At 30.7% G+C, this 26277-nt stretch overlaps 1 protein-coding gene across 1 annotated transcript; it reads right to left on the minus strand.

Annotated features, from left to right (window-relative positions):
* Nucleotides 1-20137: 20137 nt before the first annotated feature.
* On the minus strand, nt 20138-24297 carry LOC107926559 (GDSL esterase/lipase At3g27950). The gene is made up of 5 exons (XM_016857443.2): nt 23838-24297; nt 23561-23761; nt 22113-22285; nt 21504-21771; nt 20138-20523 (listed from the first exon to the last, which is right to left on the minus strand). The coding sequence occupies exons 1-5, from the start codon at nt 24085-24087 to the stop codon at nt 20273-20275; spliced, it is 1143 nt and encodes a 380-aa protein (XP_016712932.1). The 5' UTR covers nt 24088-24297; the 3' UTR covers nt 20138-20272.
* Nucleotides 24298-26277: the final 1980 nt, after the last annotated feature.

The following is a 26277-nucleotide window of genomic DNA, read 5'->3' on the forward strand; positions in this document are numbered from 1 at the left end:
TGTAACTGACTCCCGAACCCATTTTCTTACTAAAACTCATAGACCAAAAGTGTTTTCAAGGTGATCCGATCACACCTCAATAAAATATCGGTGGCAACCCCAATTTTCATTTTTTTAAATCGACACTATTTTTGTTTTTCAAAATAAAAATGGTTTCGGCAACACATACTACCTCTACCTATGCTAAAACATGTAAAATTCAAGCTAAATTAAGTTCATGACATTTATGACAATGATCATTCAAAATATCTAAACATTTATGTACAAAACTTAAACATATTCAAGCCATCAATTAAATAACTTGCCATTTCTTTCTATATTCAAATCCTAGCATATAAATATGTCAAGTGCAAATTTGAAAACATCACCTAAATAGCATCATCCATATATAGCTTAATTTATACATCATTTGATACACACACTAGTTTCACATGCTAATTAATCTTTAAGTCAAATTCAAGCATACCATTTCACCAAACAATTCACCAATTCCAAAACAACTTATCCTTATATACATGCCACAACCTTTAAACCAAAATAAACATATTACTCCCAATTCAGTGATAGTGTGAGCTTTTGCGATGATCCGGCTCAGTGAGTTCCGCAAGGTGGCGATCTAAAAAGGAGGGAAACAACTAAGGTAAGCATTAAGAATTCTTAGTAAGTTCAAATGAAAAATACACACTTACCTTAATTTTGTGAAAGTATAAATGCAACCTTAGTTTGGCATATTGTTGGCTAGAACATAGCACTGAAAGCACAATCAATATGAGCAAATAGTAATATCCATAATCATTAGATGTTACATATGATCGAAGCATACTAATTTTCATTTCTTTTGATATATTTATTTCTATGACACATTCCATCAACAAACCATAAGTTCATACCAAGTAAACATGATTGAATACATTCACCTTTTTTCATTTTTAATCAATAAGATGCATATATTACATATAAATCCATTCCATGACATTCTATTTGTCTATTAAGCACAATTCATTACATTTTCAAGTTTTTAATTCCATTTATAACTTTCACCCAATAGAACCCTAGTAAAACAGACTCGGATACACGGGTCAACTACACCACACCAAATTGCTCGTCTGAGCTAAATATATATATACATCAGGTTACCCGTCTAGGCCAACCCTATATCACGACACATCAAGTTACTCGTTTGAGCTAAGCATGTTTCATATAATACCTTAGAATCCACAACAAATATTGGATCTCACTAAAATCTGTAATAATCCTCGTACAAGTACGCACAAGACACTATTAGCATGTCAATCATATCCTAACATTTTACTATGATCACACGGACATCAATTTCAAATTTTTTGATGTTATCTTTGTAATTATCCATATTTCATATTGTACACTATATATGATCGCATGTTTCAATTACATGCCCTGTACACAATCAAACTTTCACTTTTATACCTTACACTACTTCATTATAACCAAATATCACATAACATTTCAAATTCACTAATTTTCTAAATTTGTTCACATATATATAAATGGAATCAATGTAACACCCCTTGCCCGACCTGATCGCCAACATTAAACTCAATATATTTTCAAATCAACGTATGATTCCTGTCAGTCAAATGTAGTCCCGAATAGTTTTGTCTCTATCTTCTGTCTCTCACACCAAATTTGTTTTTTCTATCTTTCTTTCACCCAACTATGATCAACATAACAATGTTCAACATTTACGAACTTATAAATCTTTTTAAGGTGCCATTTTGATGCTCAATTGGTAGCTATTGTTGTAGGCAAATTCAGCCAACGGTAAGAATATTTCCCAATTTTCTTCAAATTCAATAACTCAACAACGCAGGTTGTCTTTAAGTTCTTGGATTACTCATTCAGATTGAACATCAATAAGACCAAGAGAAGATCTATATGCCTAGAGTGAGATCAAAAGGAGAACCTAGGTGGTATATTTTAGTCTAGAATGAGACCAAGAAGAGATTCTTAGCTAAGAGTGACAAATAATATAATCGACATAAGTTTATTAGCTTAGTTAGCGATTAACGAATCAATCAACCATCATTTTATCATTTTCATTGTCTAAAGCAATAGGGAAGAAAATTATATTAGTTAGTTTAATTGATAATTTAAACTTAGTTTATAAAAAAATATTTGAACTTGCACTAGTAATTTTTGACTCAATTAGATTGGTAATTGTTTAACTTGTAATTAACTTGGTAAACACATTTACCAATTTGGAAATCTTTTGGGTTCGATCCTTGGAATACTCAAAGTGTTCCATTGCAACACTTGTAAATATTACAACTAACCTGTCACACTTGCAACATACCGATATATATTTTGCATATTATGTTTCCTTTTAACTGTACACATATCTTTCAAAAACTTAGCATAAGACAGAACTTGTTTAATCCCATCCAAAAAGGAATATTAATCTTAACTTGTTTGAAAATTTCTAAAATTTTAGCATTTTGATTCAGATTCCTTATTGGTTTCAATATTTTAGGGAAAGGAGCAGAAACCCTACATTTTCTTTGTCTAGGTTGTTAAAACTTTTAGGCCTACCATCACCCTCACCACTACTTTGCGAAGCGAGAGAGGGCTCTTGGGATTTGGTAGGAATGCTTTTAACAATGGCCTTCCCACTTTGAAGAGTTGTGATAGAGTTCACATCTTCTTTTTGAATTTTGTTGGGATAAGAAACATGACATTGAGTAGAAAGATTAGGTTGAGGTTGATCAGGAAATTTACATTTTTCTTGAATGCGTAATGAGGTTGTCAACATAAAAAGTGTGCTCTTGATTTCATTGATATCTTGTGAAGTCTAATTGTTGACATTTGTTTGTGTTTGCATGAATTCTTGCAATGTCTCATCTAAACTTTTGACATGCGGAGCTGGATGGGTCATGGTGGTGGGAGGTTTTTTAGACAAAGTGAAGCAAGCACAATTATTATCCTACCAATTGAAGTTAGGATGGTTTCTCCATTAAGAGTTGTAAGCGTTTGAGTATTGAGTGAAAGGGGTTTTTTTTGAATGTTTTCACAATAGTAGCTTGATCATGCAACATTTCTTTGAAAGTGAAATGTTTGGACATTCAAGAGTAGAATGTCCCATGATTTCACAAATATGAGAAATTTCTTTAGTTTTTACCAGTTTAATTTCTTTTACTTTCCGAAGCTCTATGGTTTCAACCCTTCTAGTTAAACTAGCCATCTTAGCACTTGATAGACAGTATATTAGCCTTTTAATCGATTTGCTACCTAGGATAAAAACACAGCTCGGTGTCGATTTTCGCGAATCCTGACATGTTTGAAAGTCAGAATCAATATATTTGATAGGAGTAAGATCTATTTCAAAATATACAAGAATATAATCTCTTGTTCTACGTAAATACTTAAGTATATACTTAACTGTTTATCTATCTCTTGGTCTTGGATTCGCCTTATATCGACTAACCAACCCCATTGCAAAACATATATCTAGGCGTGTGCATAACATAGCATACATGAGACTTCCTATTGCCAAAGCATAATAAACATTTCTTATGTTCTCTCTTTCTTCCGCTGTCTTAAGACAATCCTCCAAAGATAGATAAAATCTTGATACGAAGAGTTGATTCCCCTTCTTCAAATTGATTATTTCGTAACGCTCCAATATCTTGTCAATGTATGAATTATAATATAGTGCTATCACTTTGTTCTTTCAATCCTTTAAGATTTGAACGCCTAGAATAAAATTAGTTTCTCCCAAGTCCTTTATGCTAAACTATTGGGTTAACTACAGTTTAATCGATGATAATGTCCCTACATTATTCCCAGTGAGTAGAATGTTATCGACATATAGAACGAGAAAAACCACATTTCTATCCCTAAACATTTATAAACTCGTTCAAAAACACTGTCTTAACATCCATTTGTTATATCTCGTAACCAAAATTCGCTGCAATAGATAGCAATATATAGATTGACTTGAGCATGGAAACTGAAGAAAAGGTTTCTTCATAATTGATACATTCTTTTTTAGTGTAACCTTTTGCTACAAGTCTGGCCTTATAAGTTTCCATTTTTCCATCCATATTTCTTTTCCTCTTGTAGATCCACTTACACCCTATGTGTCACATTCAAAGTCTGGTGAGTCCAACATTTAGGCATATTCTAGTAAAATAATCTATTTAGTGAAGTGTGATTCATCCAATTGTTTCTTTCGGCGCATATATGTGGGCGTCTAGTAACCGCCATGTAAGCAAGTGAAGATTTTATTTCAGATTGTTTTTTTATCTAAAGAGAAATATTCTATTAAATGGAAAGGTAATTATGGTATGAGTTAATGTCAAAGGTATAGTACGCCTTGTTTGTTTGAAGTATTGTGTTAGTTAGATTGTAAAGTGACTTGGTTAATAACCAACTGGATAGACTGATCTGATATCTATAATGCAGGATTCTCATTTATGTTTCACTCGGAAACTGTAGACCATTAAGAAAGACAAGTTCTAAAATTTGTGACACTTGTTAAATTTCACTAAGTAAGATGGGTCATATTTATATGTGTGAGAAGGGTTTTGTAAAAAGGTTCTTCTTTCTTAAATACGCTACTCTCTAATTATTTTCCTTAGTTCAATGACATCTTTTTCTCCTTAAGTTGGAAGCTAGGGTTTTTGGTTTAATCAGTGATCATTCCCTCTCCGGTTGTTACTGCTGGTTCGAGAATGATGTTTGAGTTTGGAACTTGAACTACTTTAGGGGAGTATCAAGTGAGTCTCTAGCCTGACTTTTATATATGAAATGTTCAAGTAGAGGTATGTATATATATAAAAGGTGATGATATCTATGAAAATTGGTAAGTGTATGAGTATAATAGTGATGAGATATGTGTTGTAATAATATGTTCAAATTTCTATTGAAAGGAATGATAATTGGTAAGCATGCAAGTAACATAATTTCATACTATGTCATGATATGTGTTGTAAAAAGTTTTCCGAACCTGATCTTCCAACAATATTTTCATACTATGTCATGATATGCATGATCCTATATAAATCTCTTTTTTATTCTTCTCATATTTTACATTTTATTCAATTTAGTCTCTGAGCTTAAGATAAACATAACTTTCAATTCCTAACTTTGGATTAAAATTCAATTTCACATATTCTCATTAAGGACCTTATATGTTCTATTTCTAACATAATTTCATGATAGATTTTACATTTATTAAATTTGGTCCCTAATGTAACAAAGTTAACAAACAAGTTAAATTAAGTTTACAATCTAGTCCTTTTTCATAATGTAAGCTTAAAATCTATCAATTTCAAGCCTAATTCTTCAAATAATCAACAATGGCAACTTTCTAAAACTTTAACAGTTTATCAATTTGATACATGGGCTAGCTAAATCAAGCTCTCATGATCATTAATCTATAAAATTTACAAGAAAAGAACTTGAATTCACTCACAAAATAAGCAGTCGAATGTTAAAAAATTTGCTTAAGTTTCTTCCTTCAAGGGACGGCAAGAAGAAGATGTCACCTTCCCCCACTAATTTAACTTATATAGTTTGATTAAGATTTAATTAATTTAGTTTTATTCACCTAATCATGGTTTAATTAATCTAATTTAATAATTAATCAAGTTTAGTGGAAAATGTCATCACCATCCACTATCTCCTATTCGAAAATGGTTTATTTATCATTTTGGACATTTAGTTAATTTTCATATAAGTCCTCAAGCCTTTTATCAATTAAAACTCTATAGCGATCGGACATTACAATTTAGTCCTTAAGCCTTATTTAACTATTAATTCGACAAAATTACTGGACAAATCTTCAATATATTTTTATAACAACTTTGTAAATATTCTTATTTTATATTTACGGCTCGTTTTGCAAAAATGGGGTTCCAAAATTACATTTTTAGGTATCATTGAAAATCGAGTCGTTACATTCAATTTGTATTGTTGGATTTGGGGGAACTCAATTATAAATAGTGGCATTCCCCCTCATTTGTAAGCATCCCATTGTATTTCATTCTTGAGTTAAAGAATATATTTGAGAGTATTTACTCAAACACTTTGTGTGCGTTACTTTCTTCTGGCTTTTTCAATTCTCTCGTTGCTCTTTCGCTTTTGAGTTTCCTTCCGTTTTATTTTCAATACCTTAAAGAATTTTCAAGAGAATTCTCACTTTTCAAGAGTTAGGCTGATTTAAGAAGATTTGAAACAAAGAAATCGCCTAAAGCCGTGCGGTTTGCCAGGCTAAAGTTCTAACCCCAAGACACTAGTAAGTGGTTGATAGATATAAATCTGTACAATTATTTAAAGGGCTAATTGAATTGATGTCGCCCATCAACCAAATTCCAATTGCAGTTGAAAAAAATACCAAAAACCATTCCTTTATTAAAATAACAAACATTACTATAAAAATATTTTTATCATTTTATATTTTAAATAAAATCTAAAAAAATAGATATAATGAAATTTCAAAACCTTTAATATTTGAACTTTACAATTGAAAAGAAATTCTGCCTTTTGCTACTTTTGTATAGTTTGAGTATGATAGAATATATCAAAAATTAGATACAAAAAGACATCAACTTCGGCACCCCTCTTTCTTCTTTTTGGTTCATGACGTCAACTTCCTTTTTCCCATCCTATAAATATTCTCTTGTGATAAAATATTTTGACTTTTTTAATTTTTTAATAATTCAAAAAAAATTGATTAAATTAATGTTACGAATAAATTAGAAATCAATTCAATTAAATCAATAAAATTATTTCAAATTTTTAAAAATTATTATATCTTTTTATTTTAAAAAAAAAAATTGACTATCCACTATGAAACTACTTTTTTTGTTCTTCTTGTTGGGAAAAGGAAAAGTTGTTTTTTAGTATATACTTGGAAAAAGCAAGTGGTCATAACTCATCATGGAGCAATTGGTCAAATTGGAACAAATAAAAATCAGACTGAAATATTATATATTAGGAAAAAATAAAAATTATTTTTTAATCTTTAAATAAAAAAATAAACGAGTTTAAATAAATAATGATAACCTTTCATATCATTAAACTATATACAAACTTTAATAAATAATTTTAATACAAAATTTGTAGAATATACTTCTACATGTCATCAAGATGTCTGATACATAAAATTTAAATCTGGAAATCAAAAATCAAAAAGTCAAATTTGTTTATCTACAAAGGTAATTTCAAACTTCTGAGAGGCCAAGACTAGTTTTTGCATGTAAACTATATTATTAGTCATTTTTGCCGCTTAATTAAAAAAGTTATAATTTAATCATTGAACTATTTGGAATTTTTCATTTAAATCACTGAATTATTCAAAAGTTTTTATACAAGTCAATGGGTTGTTAAGTTTTTATTTTAAAAAGTTCTACTAATGAGCTCCAATCAACGATTCGGCGAAACAAATACCCATCGACAAGTAGGAAAACATATATTAGATCCAAATCAATCTAACAGTTAGATTTTGAGATTAGAAACAAAAACCATTTGAATTTTGATTTGCAAATTCATGACATCCAAAGCTGTTTCATGAAAAACAAACCGTGAATTGTAAAAGAGAAAGGGAAAGAGAACTTCCGATTTGTGCAGACAATGCGAACAAAGAAAGTCATATAACATGGATTTCAATAGGCCGAAGACTTAAATGAAAACTTTTGAATAATTTAGTGACCAAAACAAAAACATACCCATAGTTTAATGACTAATAGTATAGTTTACCCTTAAAAATACTTTATACTTTTTGCAGTTTGATTACATCCGAAAACTTTCAAAAGGAACTTTTCTTTATGTTTTATGATTATTTTTCTTTTTCATGTGTTGCTTGACTATATTTTTTTTGTTAAATAATATTTTCTTTTTCTACTTTTTATATCTATTTTACGGTCCATATTTTGAATATATTGTTGTCCCTTTCAATAAATTGTAATATCATCGAGTTTTTTTTAAAATAATATATCATTGAGTTTTTAAGCCCTAATCGTGAGGAAGTCATATTTCCTTCCTCTCAACCGAATTTGGAAAAGAAAAGAGGAGATTAAAAAAAAACCGAAAAACTTGAATTTTTGGTGGAATATATGAAGTTTTCGAGGTTGGAAACGGGAAAATCATGAGTTTTGTAATGGGGAAAATCATCGATGCGTATTAAAATTATTTTAAATTATTTCATAGGTCCCTATAAATTTTTAAAGTATTCTATTGGGCCCTCTCGTTAAATATTAACTAGTATGGTTTCCACTACACTTTGCGTTGGGCCAATTAACTTTTTTGAACTAAATTATAAAGTAAAAATTTTGCACCTCAAAATATGCTCTAAGTTTCTACGCTCTTCGTACATTTTAAATTTAATATCAATACTTTTTTTCAAAAATTTAATCTCTTTATTTTTATTGAATTTAAAATTTTAGGCTCAGTTGTTAACACCATTAAAATTCATTTGTGAAATTTGCTAGTGTTACATTGAAATTTAAGAAAAACATTCACTCGGTAGCCCTTGTAACAAAAAGATGACAATCTAATAGACTAGAATTCAACAAAGAATTTTAACAGTGTTGGAAATTCTTAAGAATTTAAATCAACGTATTCAGACTAACTAATGACATTAAAAAAAGTTGAAGTACTAAATTATATAAAAACTGAAATTGGACAATCCTTTTAAAATAAAATAATAATAAAAAGAAGCTTTGTTTGTTTATTTGGATAAAATTATATTTAAACTTTTAGCATATTATCTAAAATTGAAATTCTACCATTCTTTTTTCTTTAAAAAAATTTTTTGTTTTTTACATGTACCATCAATTAAAGAAAGGGTAAACTAAAAAATAGTCCTTTATGTTTATTTAAGTTTATATTTTAGTCACTAATATTTCAATTATACTATTTAATCATTATCGTTATCAATTTATAACAATTTTATTATTGTGTCGTTATCTATTATTAAAGATGTAACGGAATTCACAAATAACTATTAAACACTGAGTTGGATGCCACGTGTTTAATATGTATACATATAATAATATTCTTTCATGCATGTGGGGCCCATACCACATTTTTTTCTGTTTTAGTCTTTCCTCTTTTTTTTTGTTTTTCCTTTCTTCACTATTTTCTCAACAATTCAAATGACGGGAATAATTTATATTAGGATGACATTAAAATATATAATTTTTAGGTACCAATAATAAAATGTTACATTATCAATTTTTAAAAATTAAAAAATTTAATAAATAAACAAACATTTTTTTTTAATTTTAGATCATTTTAGTTTTTTTAATTTAATCGTCTTTTATTTCTTTGCATTCATATCGTGTTTTATTTCCGTGCAGTCAATTTTTTTACTTCTTTTAATTTCTAAGTAGGTAATTTTTTTCCTTTTCTAATTTTAATTTTCTATTTCTATTTTTTAAAATTTTTTAACCAACTTTTTGAATTTGATAAAACCACCAATGGTGGTTATAATTTTTCAAACTTTGATTTTTTTTATCAGTTTTTTTAATTATTGATTTAAGCATTTTCAAATTTTATTTATTTTTTATTATGTTTTTTCCTGGCATATAGTTTCATCTTTTTCTCTCTCCAAAATTTTAATTATTTTAATTAAAATTAAAGATGATATTTATATATCTTTAGAAATTAATTTAGGCCTTATACTGAAATGCAGCAAATGTTACCAACACAAGTTCCCCCAGCCACTGCACTATTTGGTTTGTTGAGAAAAATAATAATAATAAAAGAAAAGACTTGCGGTGCAGGCCCCACATGCATAAAAAAGAAAAATATATATTATATATATTAAAGACGTGGCATCCAACTCATCATTTAGCAATCATGTGTCATTTTCGTTATACCTTAAACAATAGATAACGATACAGAGATTAAATTATTATAAATCGATAATGTTAATGATCAAATTGTAATTATTAAAATATCAGTGATCAAAATATAAACTTAAATCAACATAAATGACTATTTTTGTAGTTATCCAAAAATTAAATTTCTTTTGTTTCTAGATATATTTATAAGATTTAATGCTAAAAAATTCCCTAACTTTGGTATAAAAAAATTTAAGTTGTTCGTTAAAATTGTACTCAATTAAGTCCCTAAACTCTCAAATTCCATCAATTAAGTCCCTTAACCGATGTTTTCTATCTTTGAATGTTATGTGACAGTGACAAGTCTAAAAATTTAAAAATTTAAAAAATATATTTTAAAAAACTAAGTTCTTGTTCACATTCATTCTAAATATAAATTTTAAATTATAAAAATATTTAATTTTTAAAAAAATCATTAAACATTATATAAATATTAAATAAAATTCATAAAAAAATTAAAAATATATATATTTAAAAATTTTGGTTAGTGGAATCCATAGAGGATCCCATCTATTTGAAATCTTGGTGGCCTATTGAAACACTCTAGTCAAACTAAAATTACCAAGGTAAATAGGGTAAATCCTAAAGAGATAAGATTATATAGAATTTAAATCCCTTAGGACTCTCAATTGTAGATAGACTCTAATCTGTACTATTGGTTTTGGGGGAGCTCAACTGTAAATAGAGGTTTTTTCCCTCATTTGTGGTCATCTCATTATATTCAGTTACTCTTTAGTTAAGAATATATTGAGAGCAATTACTCAAACACTTGGTGTGCATTATTTTCTTGTGGCTTTCAACTCTCTTGTTGCTTTTTTCGTTTTGAGTTGCTTCCGCTATATTTTTTGATGCCTTAGAGAATTTCTGAGAGAATTTTCATTTTTCTAGAGCTAGGCTGACTTAGGTGCATTTGAAGCAAAGAAATTGCCTAAGGCCGCATGGATTGCGAAACTAAAGTTATAGCCCCGTGATAGTTGGTATTCGAGCCAGTGTTTGAATGCGCCCTTTGATATGTCAAAATGAGTAGACGAGCAAGTTGAGCCAATAAAAACCTAGGGGAGGGCCAAGAAAACAAACCGATCGAGGGATATGCTGTCAATTTTAGATGGTAGGGTGACCAAACTTGAGGGCTCTATGGGTGATGTGAAGGAGACCCTTAAGAAAGTTGATGGGCGTACCACAGAGCTGGAATCAAGGCAAGATCAAGTCAAAGACCAAGCGGCAGAAGCCCTTAATGATAATATGGATGCGATGCAATGGGCCTTTAATACCGTTGTGGGTGAGTTGACTAACAAAGATGATGCTCTCGAGGTTACGCTGTTAACCTTAAAAGAACAGATTGAGGAACTCAAGGGGGAGCTCAATATCTGCAAAGTTGCTTTGGGTAATGGGGTGTTGGGTCCGACACCCAAGCCTAAGGTGGATATCTCGAAGACGAAAGCGTTCAATGGGATTAGGTTAGCAAATGATGTAAACAACTTCTTGTGGGGAATAGAGCAATACTTTCGTGCCAAAGACATCGTGGACGATGCTACCAAAGTAAATACTATTGTCATGTATTTTACCAATGTTGCTTTGTTATGGTGGCGTCGTAAGTCCACAGATGAAAGGCAAGGTGATAGCGCTATTAGGACTTGGGAGGAGTTCCATAGTGAATTCAATGCACAGTTTTACCCAGAGTATGCTAAGGATGAGGCTTAAGCTAAGTTGCGCCAGCTTTTACCTAACAATGCATAGTGAGGGAGTATGTGCGGGAGTATGTGCGGGAGTTTAGTGAACTCATGCTTCATATTTTATATTTGGGTGAGAATGAGGCGTTTTCTCCTTCATAGATGGCTAAAGTCGTGAGTGAAGTAAGAGTTGCAACACTAAGGGGTCCAAGAACTTTCCAAAGCTATGACCATAGCGGAGTCCTTATTTGAGTTTGTTCCAAGGAGAATTAAGTTCGAGCCTTCCGAGCCCAAAGAAAGGGGAAATGGTGGAGGAGATGAATATGGACCAGTCGAGAATAACAACGACAATGATGGTAATGTGAAACCATCGAATAGGAAATAGAAGCCTAACAGTAAACCAAAGGGATCGGTAAGGTGCTTCATTTGTGAAGGTCTGCATATTGTGAGGGGTTGTCCGAAATTATCTGTTCTATCTGCTATTGAAGGGGATGATGAACCAAATAGAGCATCAATGAGAATTGGTTCAATTGTGTGTTCTGTTGAAGCCAAGAGAGTTAAAGAGAACGAGAAAAAGCCAATGGAGTGTTTCTTGTGTTGTGGTCCGCATAGGATGCAGGACAGTTGACCGCATCCCGGCATGCGTGCACCAGGGATTGTCGAATTACTACAAGTGTGACAGGTCAGTTGTAATATTTATAAATGTACAATGGAACACTTCGAGTATTCCAAGGATCGAACCCAAGGGATTGTCAAATTGGTAAATGTGTTTATCAAGTTAATTACAAGTTAAACAATTACTAATCTAATCGAGTCAGAAATTATTAGTGCAAGTTCAAATAAAATAAGAATTGAGCTATATATAAATTAACAAATAAAAATATCGAACTAACTTTTTTCTTTTTTACTAGGAACAATGTAAATGGATTGAAATGATAGTTGAATGAGTCATGGATTATTAACTAAGTTAATAAATTTATGATCATTATATTGATTGCTACTCCAAGTTAGGAATCTCCTCTCAGTCTCATCCTATACTAAAAGATAGAACCTAAGCTCTTCTCTCGGTCTCATTTAGGCATATAGATCTCCGCTTGGTCTTACTATTCGGCACAAGTGTCTTAAAGTCCTACAAAATAAAGTCTTCTCTCAGTTTCATTTATCTAAATCTTCCACTAGAGACATCAATTCTAGTGTAATATGCAATTTGGTACACTTAAACAAACAACCAATCAAGGCATTAATAATAACTTAGCTAAGTAACTCACTCATCAATCAACCAATAAAACGATTCAGCACATGATTAATTAAATTCCAAACAAGCATTTTGACAAACACATAGTAGGCATAAAAAATAAAAGATAAGAGTTGAGAAAATGTTCATTAATAGATAAACATCCGATGAAGCACCAACATTTGATACATCTCCATCCACAATGTTCCAGCAAAAATAAAGAAATAAAAATACTACAACAAAAAGAAAAAGAAAAGAAAAAGAAAGAAAAGAAGAGAAAAAAATGAAAACCTAAACTAAGAACTCTGAACCTAAGGAGAAAACGTTCAGCCAACAAAATTTGAAATCAAAAGCTTATAAAGTAGTAGTTATAGTCTATTAACATTTAATCTGACATTAACTATAACATCCCTAACCCGTATCCGTCACCGGAACAAGGTTACTGAGCATTACCGGAGTTTACAGGTTAAATTAATAGATATTTCATATCATATTACATTCATGTCAAAAACCAATCAAAATAAAACATATTGTCCCTTATACGAGCCTTTGAGGCTCAAAATATGCATTAGAAACAAGTCGGGACTAAATCGGATACTCAAAGAATTTTTCAAAAAATATTGAAAATTTTCAAAGTTGTAAGGGGCATACGGTCGTGCGGCCAGGCCGTATGACTCACACGATTAGAAGATATGTCTGTGTCTCAGGCCATGTGGGCATTCAAAATAGGGACACACAACTGTGTCTAGCCCGTGTCCATACCCGTGTAACTCTCTGACTTGGATCACACGGCCAAGTCACACATCCGTGTGCTAGGTCATGTGAGCACACTGACTTGCGCAATTTAAAAGATACATGGGATACATGGCTGTGTCACACACGGCTGAGACACACGCCCGTGTCTCTGCCCGTGTGGACGAAAATAGGCCATTTTCCAAGCCACATTTCTCACCCAAATTGTTACCAATTTAACCTCAACAGATCACACATCATCAAGCCATATCAAGACATTCAACACAAACTAAAATCATGTCTTAAACATTCATCATCACCACAATCAACCAATATGCTCTTAGACACCTCAAATGACAACTTATAAACATGTCAACCAAATATCCAAACTTACCTATTTAATTCATCAAACAATTCTACTAAGGCTCACCACAAAATAATTACATACAAACATATATCATTCACACCAACATCACTAATATGTCTCATTCTCAAACCAATATATATATAAGTTGGTTATACAAACAAAATATAATTCATAACATTTACACAAGTCAAACTTTGATCCAATCCACACAAAGGCCTATACATGTCATATAAACCGTATTGAACATTTCAAAAACTACCGGAATAAGTTGGATAGTGTGACTTGAGTGTTGATCCGATCGTCCAACCTTCCAAAAATCTATAAGGACATTAAACAACTCAAATAAGTTTAATGAAGCTTAGTAAGTTCGACAGTGTAAATAAAAAAAAATCATATCGAACTAATTATAATAAATCAAATAATAAAATCATTTTTGATAATTCCCTATCAATCACTTCTTCAATTGATAAATATATCCGTTTACAAATTGATACAAAAATAAATAACATATCTTTCAAAATTCGATAAATAAATCACCTTACCAAGACTTTTTCAAATCGAAGAACGACTTACAGATAAAAGTACATCTTTAACAGAAGCTCATAAGAGCTGGGCCTCCCAGATACGTCAACAGAAGCTCAAAAGCTGAACAAAAGCTCATAAGAGCTGAATAGAAACTCATAAAAGTTGAACAGAAGCTCGTAAGAGCTGAACAGAAACCCCGAAAGAGCTAAACAGAAGCTCAAAAGAGCTAAACAGAAAGTAAAACACGAGAGTTTGCAACAAATGCTGAACCCCGATTTACTTGGGTAATTTTTCGATATCTTCCTTCAATAGCGTCATAAGCCAAATAATAAATCTACTCAAATCTCGCGTTCCATTCAACCTAAATATTCAATTCAATATTATAATTCCAACAAAAATTCATTTTCAACAATAGAATAAATACATAATACCATTCATCAAATTTATATAAATATTAAATTTTAACCGTACAAATTTACTTGGATTGAATTGTAATAATTGTAGAAGTTCAGGGACTATTTCGCTATTTTTCCTTTTTTACTAGTATCTGCGGGATCTTGATCTAAAATATAAAACTACTCAATCATTAGCATATATTTCAGTTCCAATTCATTTCACAATTAATACCCAAATTTACACAATTACCCCAAACTTTTATAACTTTTGCAATTTAATCCCTTAACTAGTTAATCTATCAAATTAACTAATTTTCCTCAATTAATAATTTATCTAAATATTCTAGGCCATCATACAGCCCTTAGTAAACCAAAAATTTACGACCAAACCCTAATATTTTAACATTTTCTTAATTTGATCCTAAAATCAATATTTAACAAAATCACTTAATAAAATCATCATACAACAAAATTAAAGCTCTAAATCCATGTTAATAACATCTTATATTCATCAATGGTAACTTCTAAAGTTTTTAAAAAAATCAAAAACTAAGGTAAGATTTAGTTGGACCTAATTGTAACAATCTCAAAAACATAAAAAATTACAATAAACGGGTAAGAATTGGACTCGCATGAAGCAAAAAAATGCAAAACCAGCTTAAACTCTCTCTCCCATGGCTGTTTGGCCGAAATTTTGAAGAAGAAAAGCCTAGAAAACCTTAAAATCCAATTTGTTTAATTTTAATTTCATAAAATTTACAAATTTGCCATTAAATGGCTTTTTTTTTACTTATGTCGCCTCGCCCTTTTATTTTAGGCATATTTAGTCCTTAAGTCCTCCCTTTTTTACTAATTAGGCCATTTAATCACTTATTTCTTATAATTAACAAGTTTTGCACCTTTTTCAATTTAGTCTTTTTTAATTAATTAACTATCGAAACGTTAAAAATTTTCAACGAAACTTTACTACTACCTTAGTGACACTCCGTAAATATTTATAAAAATATTTACAACTCAATTTATAGAAACAAGATCTCGATACCTCATTTTCTAAAATCACTTGACCTAGGATTTTACCACTCAAACCTAATAATTCATTATAAAACATAAATTACAAATTCAAAAATATTTTTAAAACCACATTTGACTCGTAAGTATTAAATAATAAAATTTATGAGCTTACTCGTCGGATTTGGTGGCCTCAAGCCACTGTTTTCGACACCATTGAAAAATCAAGTTGTTACATTGACCATTATGCTCTTAAATGAAAAAAAGACTTAAACTTGTTTCGACATAAAATTGCCCCTCCAGTTTTTCACATGTCAGTTAGCGGTATCGTGAAACCAAAAATAGTAGCTAAATTGGGGGTGTTGGGGTCTCGATATTGCGATACCCATTACTCAGTATCGCGATAGCACTAGATTTGGCCTCAATTTTCTTCACTTCAGCACTGTCAGAGGTATCATGACTTCCATGCCTCAGTATCGCAATACCCCCTTCTAAATGATGATTTTTTTCAAGTTCAGGTCATTATCAACTTTCTACACCACTCGGTCATATTGTTAGGTCCCCTATGGCGCGTGTGGCCAAATTGGGTCTGAAAAGGGTGTAAAATTACACAAAAACATTTATTAATGCTTAGAAAAAAAAATCAAAAAATATATATATAAAACACTTAAATTACTTGAGAATAAGCTCCTCAAGTGTATTGGAGAGTCTAACTTGATGTATCAAATTACGCCAAATCAACTAACTAGAGCGATCCAATACTTCTATGATCAGTAAAGAAGTGGAAGTGGAGCCAAAGAGTGAGTCTTTGAAGCTTAGGTCAATGATGTTCAATTCTGCTAAAGCGAAGAGGGATAACAAGCAAAAAGGGTTGATGTATATGGACATCAACATCGCAAGTCAGAGGAAGAGTGCTCTTATTGATACGGGAGCATCAGACCTGTTCATACTAGAAAAAGTCATGGGTAAACTTGATCTCTTAGTTATTGAATTAACTAAGAAGATCAAGACTTTTAATTCAAAAGAGGTCCCAACTATGGGACTAGCACAAGGAGTTGAGCTACAGATCGGTTAATAGAAAGGCAATGAGACTTTGAGGTAATTCACTTGGATGATTATGAATTTGTTCTTGGCTTAGACTTTCTTGACTATATTAATGCTTTTTTGGTTCATTTTGCTGACTATATATGTATCATGGATACTCGACAACAACAATGTGTTGTACCGATAAGTCAAGACATAAGGGGTAGAACAGATGTATTGTCGGCAATCCAACTAGATGAGGATGTTCATAAGGGAAAGAACATTAACTCGGTAGATCAGAGAAGTGTTACGAAGACCCTAGTGGGAATGCTAGAGGGGCAACAAACTAATATGAAACCTGTTGAGTTATCAATGGGGCTACCACCTAAGAGAGAGGTGGGTTGTGCGTCAGACTTTGGGGGAAAAATGGTGATGCAAACTAGACAGTTGAGACAAGTAAATGCAAGGAGTGAGGTACATCTCAAACACTTTGGTAGTGTTTTTCATTTTAACTTATTGGCTTGGCAAGGACACAGAGGCCCCTTCAAAGTTCTAAAGCGGGTAAGCCAAGCGGCTTACAAACCAAAATTAGTAGGGAGACTCAAGGTTAAGCCGGTGTTTAATGTGAGTGTGTCGAAGCCTAATTGTGCAGATCAAAGGGATCCTAATCGAGGCAAGTCATGATGTAGGCAGGTAAGAGTGGTGGGCTCTTGCGAATGAAAAGTACAAAAGAGAGGAACGGTTCGAGTTAAAAGACAATAGCAGCCAAGGCAAATGTACTGAGGGGTGGAACTACCAGATAGAGAGAATGATTGGGAATCGGTTGAGACATGAGGCAGTTCTAAGATGAGTCCAACCAGTGTTATTCCGAGAACGCAATAATGGTGTTACGAGAACAGATAGAGCAGAATGTCACGGGTCGCGGATAAAAGCCTGTAATCATTACGCACAAAATTCCCTATAGAGGTCAACTTATTAAATGGGGCTCATTTAACCCACTTAAATTGGCTCGACTCGTGGAATCCATAAAGAAGCCCATCTACTTGAAGCCTTTGTGACCCAATGAAACACTCCAGTCAAACTAGAGTTAACAGGGTAAATCCTGAAGGGATAAGATTGTATAGAGTTTGAATCCCTTAGGACTCTCAATTGTAGATTGGCTTTAATCTTCACCGTCGATGTAACTCAATATATACCATTGATTTTTGGGGAGCTCAACTATAAATAGAGACCTTCCCCCTCATTTGCGATCATCCCATTGTATTTAGTTATTCTTGAGTTAAGAATATATTGAGAGCATTTACTCAAACACTTGGTGTGCATTGCTTTCTTGTTGTTTTTCAACTCTCTTGTTGCTTTTCAACTCTCTTGTTGCTATTTTCATTTCTAGTTGCTTTCGCTATATTTTCTGAAGCATCAAAGAATTTTCGGGAAAATTCTCTTCTTTCAAGAGCTAGGCTAGCTTAGGTGCATTTAAAGCGAAGAAATCTCCTAAGGCCGCACGGATTGAGAGACTAAAGTTCTCACCCCATGAGAGATGCATGTGCTAGTTGTATGTATCAATTAAAATATATTGATTTTTTAAAATTAAGTAATATTGTGAAAAATAAATTTATATTATTTCATAAAAATATTTTTATTTTAATTTATTTTAAGTTTTTAAACAATATTTTTACATACCTAAAATACATCATAAAAACATTTTATTCTAATACTAAATAGTGTATAAATTTTGAAAACAGTATTCTAAGGAAAAGTCATTGTTTTTAATGATTGTTTAAAAATTATAATTTTTTAAATATGTTACTAACTAAATTCTATTTTTAAAATTTTTAAATTCTATTATTTTTTTATATAATGCTTAAAACTATTCATAATCTCTTCCCAATTCTAAATAGGAGGATAAACTTATTTCAACAAATTTACACTCATATTCTCCTGTTCTGGCAACAACATCGATCTCAACTAAGTTAAGACTTAACTAAATTCTATTGTTAAAATTTAACTAAATATTTAGAAAATTAAATTAATTAGTTTTTTAAGCCCTCATTCTTAACCTAATGATTCTCTCTAAGTTAATTTAATTGAAAATTTTAAAATACCACTATTATTTATGAAGTTCTAACATATTTTTGAAAAAAATTATTATTAATTTTAAACATGTTATATAATTTTTTTTATATTTTGAATCATTATAAAGTTTTAATAAATTTTCAAATAAATTATAAATTTCTAATTCTTTTAAAAGTTAAAATTTTTAAACAGTTTTTCAAAAATAAGAGAATGTATCAAATAAACATACATATATTTAAAAAATTATTACCAAATTTAAATTGTAAATAATTTCTTTTTTTAAAAAGCATTTTAAGAAAATTTTATTTTAAAAAAAATTATAAACAGTTTCAAGTAATTTTATATTATGTTTAAATAGTTTTTAAACAATTTTAATTTTTTTCATTTTTTTAAAAATAATGTTACCAATTTTATTTTAATTTTAATATAACAGTATAAGTTTTTTAAACATATCTTAAATTAACTATTTTGATTCTAATTGGAAACCTAATTTTAAATATATTATTTAAATATTTAAATATGTTTTTATCATATTATAAACATATTATAATCAATTTTAAAAATGTTTAAAACAATATTTATAAAGTGTTTTACCCTTTTTAAAAACTTGTGTTAAGCAAATTTTTTAAATAAGTTTGACTTTAACCAGTTTTTAATTTTAATTTTAATTTTAATCTTAATAGTTATAAATTTTTAACAATTTTTAAATAAGTTATTTCATTTCTAATTTAAAATATATATTTCAATTTTACCTTTTAATGTATTAAATTATTATTTAAATTATGAGACCTACATTAATTTAATAAATAAAACGCTGACGTGTAAACAAACACATGTCATCATTTTATATACATAACTTAGGATTATTTTTAAGGATATGTATGATATATATGATATGATTCAATGCTTTGCTACTAAACAAAACCATTTATTACTACTAATTAAAAAATTAAAAAGATATCTTTTTTAAATAATTACTATTTATTTTTACTAATTATTATTTTTAATTATTTTTAAACAAATATTACTTCTAAAATGAGCTTGAATGAATTATTATCCAAGTTCATTTTAGATTTAAAACCTTTTAAATATATTATTTTTATTTCTTTAAATTTTGCTGACATGATATTACTACATCAACAACTATAGTTTATATAAACCATCATCTCAACATCCATTACAACAAAAAACGTTGATCAAAAAATTGAATTGATGCAATTTGAGAGTTCAAAAATTTAATTGATGTGTTTTTGTCGCTTTTTTACCTTGTAAAATTACAAAACTCAAAATTTAATCTAATCATAAATCTGAAAATTTAGAAACTAACAAGGATTGTAGATATCATCGGTTCATCATCATCATCATATATCTGTTTGATGATGACAAGCATCTTGAATTGAAACAGGAGGATCAGATAAGGAGCCATTGAGAATGCGATTTGAAACCAACATACTAGCGGTCTCAGAGTAATGTATGCCATCCCAACTAATGTGGTTTGATGGATGATCACATGGGTTCCCATAAACTGTGCCATTCACTATCGCTTTTTTCCCGCAATTTATATGGTATCCATAAAAGCTTCCACAGCAAAAATTAAATGGATCGACAAAACCTGCCCATATCAACAAATATTGCAGTAATATAGCAGCTGTCTACATAATACATATGTCCGACATGGGGTAAAAGTACAATCAGAATCCTTTTACTAGAAGTTGGATTGCATTTTATTTTTTTGCTAAAAAATGAGTTAAATTAATTCCTATACATTAGATCAAATCATTTCTGTTAAAAATTTCATCCATTTGTCCTGTGAAAAACTAGCGTGGTTGACAAAATAATCAAACTGTGACATATGGCATGTCACTTGTACCTCATTCCGACGTACAAAGCGTAATTTGTAACAATAAAAATAGATAAAATTTTAACAGAATGACCAATTTACTTTTTAATCTAGCATACAAAGACAAATTTGTCAATTTTTTTAGTAGAGAGAACAAAATACAATCCGACTCCTAGTATAATAACCTTCATGGTAAATTTACCTCCAACATGGATATGTACAATTTCTTTTCAAGTTTATATGGGTGTTGAATAGATAAGAGTATCATGGAGATCCTGTACTAGAAGTCAGATTGCATTTCGCCTTCTCTACTAAAAAATTGAGCAAATTAGTCGATGTACTTTAGATCAAAGAGCTTAGTTAAAAATTTCATTCATTTGTACTGTTAAAAACTGACGTGATTGATAGAATGATCAGACAATGACAAGTGGTGAGCCACATGTAGCTCGTACTGATATGCATAGTCTAATTTTTAACAGTAGAAATGGATGAAATTTTTAACATAAGAGTCGGTTTGATCTTTGAAGGAATTTTTAACATAAGGGTCGGTTTGATCTTTGAACTAACGTACAAAGATTAGTTTGCCCAATTTAGTAGATAGGGCAAAATACAATTCGACTCCCAATATAAAAGCCTCCATGATACTTTTACCGTGTTGAATACATATACTTCAAGTAAAATGAAGAGTAAAAGTAATGCAACATGTTCATATCCAACACTCGTATTTAAATCCAAATATGAGATGTTTTTACCTAGTTTCTTGGCGTTGCTGATAAGATCATATTTAGCTGAATAAACATCAACATAGGTGAATTTGGCAAAAGGAAGTTGAGTTCTTAACCATGTTATCTTGTTTTTAAGTTGCTTGTTGAACTCCATGGCTGCCTCATTTTGGGCCTTCACGCATCCGTTTTTGTCGACGTTTCCGGGCTTTTTGCCATATATAACATTATATGGCAAACAACCAAGGGGACCTGTATTATGTATCCAAAAGAACCTTGCCCCTTCATTGTATAGTATCTGAAACCAACACAGGTTATGGTAATTATTTGCTTCGACTATGCATTGTCCAATATACCTCAAAGCTGAGCTAAAGCAGTAATTAAGAAACGCAAGGATCAAAGTTTGAGTCGAGCTTTCATTGAGTTTGAGATAAAAATCAAACTGCTCTAGCTTGCTTGATAAAGCTATAGAGCCTATGTTATTCCAGCTTTCATTTTTCTTGGAGTATTAGTGTCCGATGCATGGATAAGGAGATATGACCCCTCCTAGGATCCTCCAAATGTATGGAAAAACTTAAAATTTGACCATAGTCATATCCAACATGCAAATCTATTTCAAACCGAAACTGAAAAACTTACATGAATAGCTTTGGACAACTCGCCTACGATATCGGGAATTGAATCTCGAACTTGTTTCTCCGACATGGTTTGGAAACCATGACCAAGATCATTTTGTCCAATATCAAATGTGTATAAAGCTTGTGAGAATTCTGCAGGCCTTGGTAGATTGCTAATGGATAAAGGGATTCTTCCTGATTACAGAATTCACCAAGAAAAATTAATTAAAAAAAAAAAGAAATCAATTTCTAATAGAATCCGTGGAAATATTAAAGAATATATAACTTCATAAAAGTTGCACCCTTAAATATTCTACCACATAAAAATGATGTATAAAAATTAAGGGAATCCAGACTTAATCCAATTGGTTCCTAAGATACACCTTTATAAGTTGAGCATCCAGTACATTTGGGTTCTAATTTCACCATCCTATGTTAATCCCACTTATTTTAAAGTATTCATTTCAGCTTTATGCTTATATTTTATAAGGGTATAGGGATACCGCCCTTTAAAGAGACAGAAAAACATGAAAAAATAAACATGTATACTCAACACTCGTATCCAAATATGGGGTTAAAGTATTACAGAGCTCCTTATATTAGTAATCAGATTACATCTGACCTCTCTCTATTAAAAATAAGCAAATTAATCCGCAAACATTACATCAAAAAAGCAAATTAGTCTTTTGTGTTAAAAGTTTCATTCATTTGTACGGTTAAAAATTAACTGGTTGACGAAATAACTAGACAATAGCACCTGTCGTGCCACGGGTAGATCATGATGGTGTGCAACTAGTTTCTAACAATAAAAATAGATGAAATTTTTAAAAGAAAAATTAATTTACTCTTTAATCTAACATATAAAGACTATTTTATCCATTTTTTTAGTAGAAGCAAATTGCAATCCAACTCTTAGTACAATAACATCCATACTACTTTTACCCCAAATATGAGCAAATCATGTTTAAAGACTCATGCATTTCATATCAAATGTAACACTTCGTTATACATAAATATGTTCTATACCTTACAACCACCCTGCACATAATAGCGAATCAGATCCCTATACATACCTAAAAAGGCCGAGGAAAAGGGGTCTCCTCTCCCACCTTTTTCCATCTCATTCTCCACGGCATAACCCCATCTTTTGAGATTTCACTCATCCTCTTCTCCCCCATTCTCTATCATACTTCAAACCTCCTTCCTATAGTAGAACCCTATTCTTTTGAGATTTCACTCATCCTCTTCTCCCCCATTCTCTATCATACTTCAAACCCCGGTCTTACGGCTCTTCGCTCATCCTTACACTAGACCGGGGTGAACCGTTCCCAAGCTCCAAACCCAAATCTTAAAGGAAAAGTTAATATACGGCATTGCCATATAACATCCATGATGTATCAGTATTACCTGTTTCAAAATTATGGTCTCTTTGTGCAAAAAAAGCAAACAGATGGAAGGCATAAAACTTACTATTGAGGCTGAGCTGATTATAGAGAGTAGTGGTACGAGCTTTGAATTGAATGAATTGTGAAATCTGAATCCCAAGATTGAATGGACTAAAACCAGGTGGTCTAACTGATGAACCACCGGTTGCAAAATTAGCACCATGCCTGAAATTTGTCCCAATTGAGTCCATATATGCACTAAGATATGGTAACTTAATACCCTCAGCTGCAAAAAGAAACAAAAACAAAATGATGTAAATTCGAAGAAGCCATAGATATTTCTTGAATAAAAGAAAACTTGCCTATGAAATCTATAATGAGTCGGCCATCGGAGGCTCTGCCGGCGGGATGTCCAAAGAAGGTTTCACCATTTGGTGGTAGAATTTCATTTAAGGTCGCTGAGATTCCACCAGTGTCTGAATTTGAATCCCCAAAGTTATATATGGCTGGAAACCCACATGAGATTGAACCATCAGCATTGCTTTTCACTGCAAATCCTAAAGCCAAAATCCCAATCACATAAACCAGTTTCCAGTGCTCCTCCATTATCATCTTACTTACTTAAAACTCTAGCTTTTTTTTTTAGTGTGAAGGGTGAAAATGAGATGTTTGTGATGGTTTTAATTATGGGTTTCAGCCATTGATTAGAAAAAGACAGAAATCTATCACCATTTCTTTGAACTTTAAAGCATCAGCCATGGTGGTGGTCCATATGGCCCATTAGCTTTTTCTTTGAAATTTGAAAGAACTGTTGTTTACTTTACTTTCTGCTATAGGTGACATTAATAAGACCATGGTCTATCTACATTTTCCAAAGATAATTATTTTTAAATAATTTTAGAAAATTTTTATTTAAGTCATTAAATTATTTAAAAAATTATTCACGTGATTAGTTAAATTATTTTTCAAAAATTTAAATTAGTAAGTTTCAAGCTAGAATTCAGCAATACATGCATTATATTCAAGTCGATTTAATAAGCAGTATTGGAGAACAAAGAAAAAAGCTTTTGGGATTTTAGTTTATAAATTCATGGTGTTATAAAGTTGTTTCCTAAAAAACAAAAAAGAACTATAAAAGAGAAGTGAAATTAGAACTTTCAATCGGTACATGCAATACAAATAGGGCAAGGCCATACAAAAAAAATTTTAATTGCCAATAACTTAAATGAATTTTTTTGGATAATTTAATCGTCATTTTATAAAATTTTAAAACTAAACGATAAAAATATAAATTTACTAATAATTTAATTAACTCGATGTTTACCGCCACATGTTGGCATCCTCCCCCTTATTTACGGGGAAAAAGACTAGAAAAAGATCACCGAATGGCTTGTTCTCAATGGTGTAATTCTATCAAGCTGAGACTAAGTTATAAAAAATTTGAATTCTAGACTTAAAAGTTGGATTTAAACTAGTTTCAGTTTTTTTATAATTAAAAAAAATGAAAGTTTTGATAATTCATATTTGTATTTCATTTTTTATATTTGATTTCAGTTTATTAAATTTTGTTTTTAATGTTTTGACTTAAATGAAGTGGTGATCAAAGTTTTTGTTAGATGTTCATTTGGCACGAGTTTAAACAATGTTGGCCACATTCTTTACCCCTAGTATTATATAAAAAAAAGTTTCACTTGTAGTAGTATCTTTTGTTGGCAAAATTAGATATAAATGTCAAATTTGAGAAAATAAAAGGGAAATATGTCTGTTTTTCGATTATTTAAGAAAATAAGTTGATTTTGATTTGACATACCGACACGTGACAAAAGTGCGTCTAGCAGAAAGTGACTTCTGTTGATGTAGTGCCTACAGGGCAAAATTATGCAATGTAAGACATGCTTTCATTATAAAACGTGTTATGTAGGGCATGCTTTTTGCCCTGCGGGATGCCACAACAACATCTACCACCGTTTAAGGTTGAAGGTTTTTTAATTTGAGTTGCTTGATCAATTTTTTTAAAGCAAAAAATACAGTTGTTGGATTGAAATCTGAAAAATTGAGAAAATTTGATGGTTTTTATCCTCAAGAATCTTAAGATAATTTTTCAATAAAATGTTTTTTTTTTGTTAAAAGTGTTTTTTGTCGGAAATTTCAAACATAATTTTTCAAAAAAAATAGTCTATGTTCAATATTTTCCAACATTTTAAAATATATTTCATATCCAATGGTACAAACTAGAGATGATATGGAGAAGTTTTTCAGGGTTAAATTTGAAGGCTGAGGAGAAGAGTATTAATGTTAAAATTTTAAAGTCGTTTTAGTCATTTGCTTGAACAAAATTCGTAATTGCTGCAGCATAAGTTGAAAACTCAAGCTAATAACCTAATTTAGTTCAAGTAGATAATTACTTTGTTTATAAATTTTGGTTGAGAAATTTGATGTTATATATTTATATGTTAGTAATTTATGCTGTAACAATATATTGGAATAATAATGATTTCTTTTTTGTATAATATTATCATATTTATTTTTTATAGTGTGTTAAACGGATTTTGTTTCAGAAGATAAGTGAAAGAATTAGAGCCGGTATTTATTATAACGTTCAAATTCGTGACATTGAAATCAGAATCATTTTTGTATCTGCCCAATCCATAGATTTGACTTTTAGTAAGAGCGTCAAACTGAATGAACTTCTATCAAGAATCAAAAGAAAAATTCCAACTTCAAGCTGGGGAGAATTTCGAGCTTGATATATGAATTTGTATTTGTATGCACACATAGTCACTTTTATATTTTTTGCAACTT

Source organism: Gossypium hirsutum, chromosome D07 (genome assembly GCF_007990345.1).
Source record: "Gossypium hirsutum isolate 1008001.06 chromosome D07, Gossypium_hirsutum_v2.1, whole genome shotgun sequence".
Classification (NCBI taxonomy): Eukaryota; Viridiplantae; Streptophyta; class Magnoliopsida; order Malvales; family Malvaceae; genus Gossypium; species Gossypium hirsutum.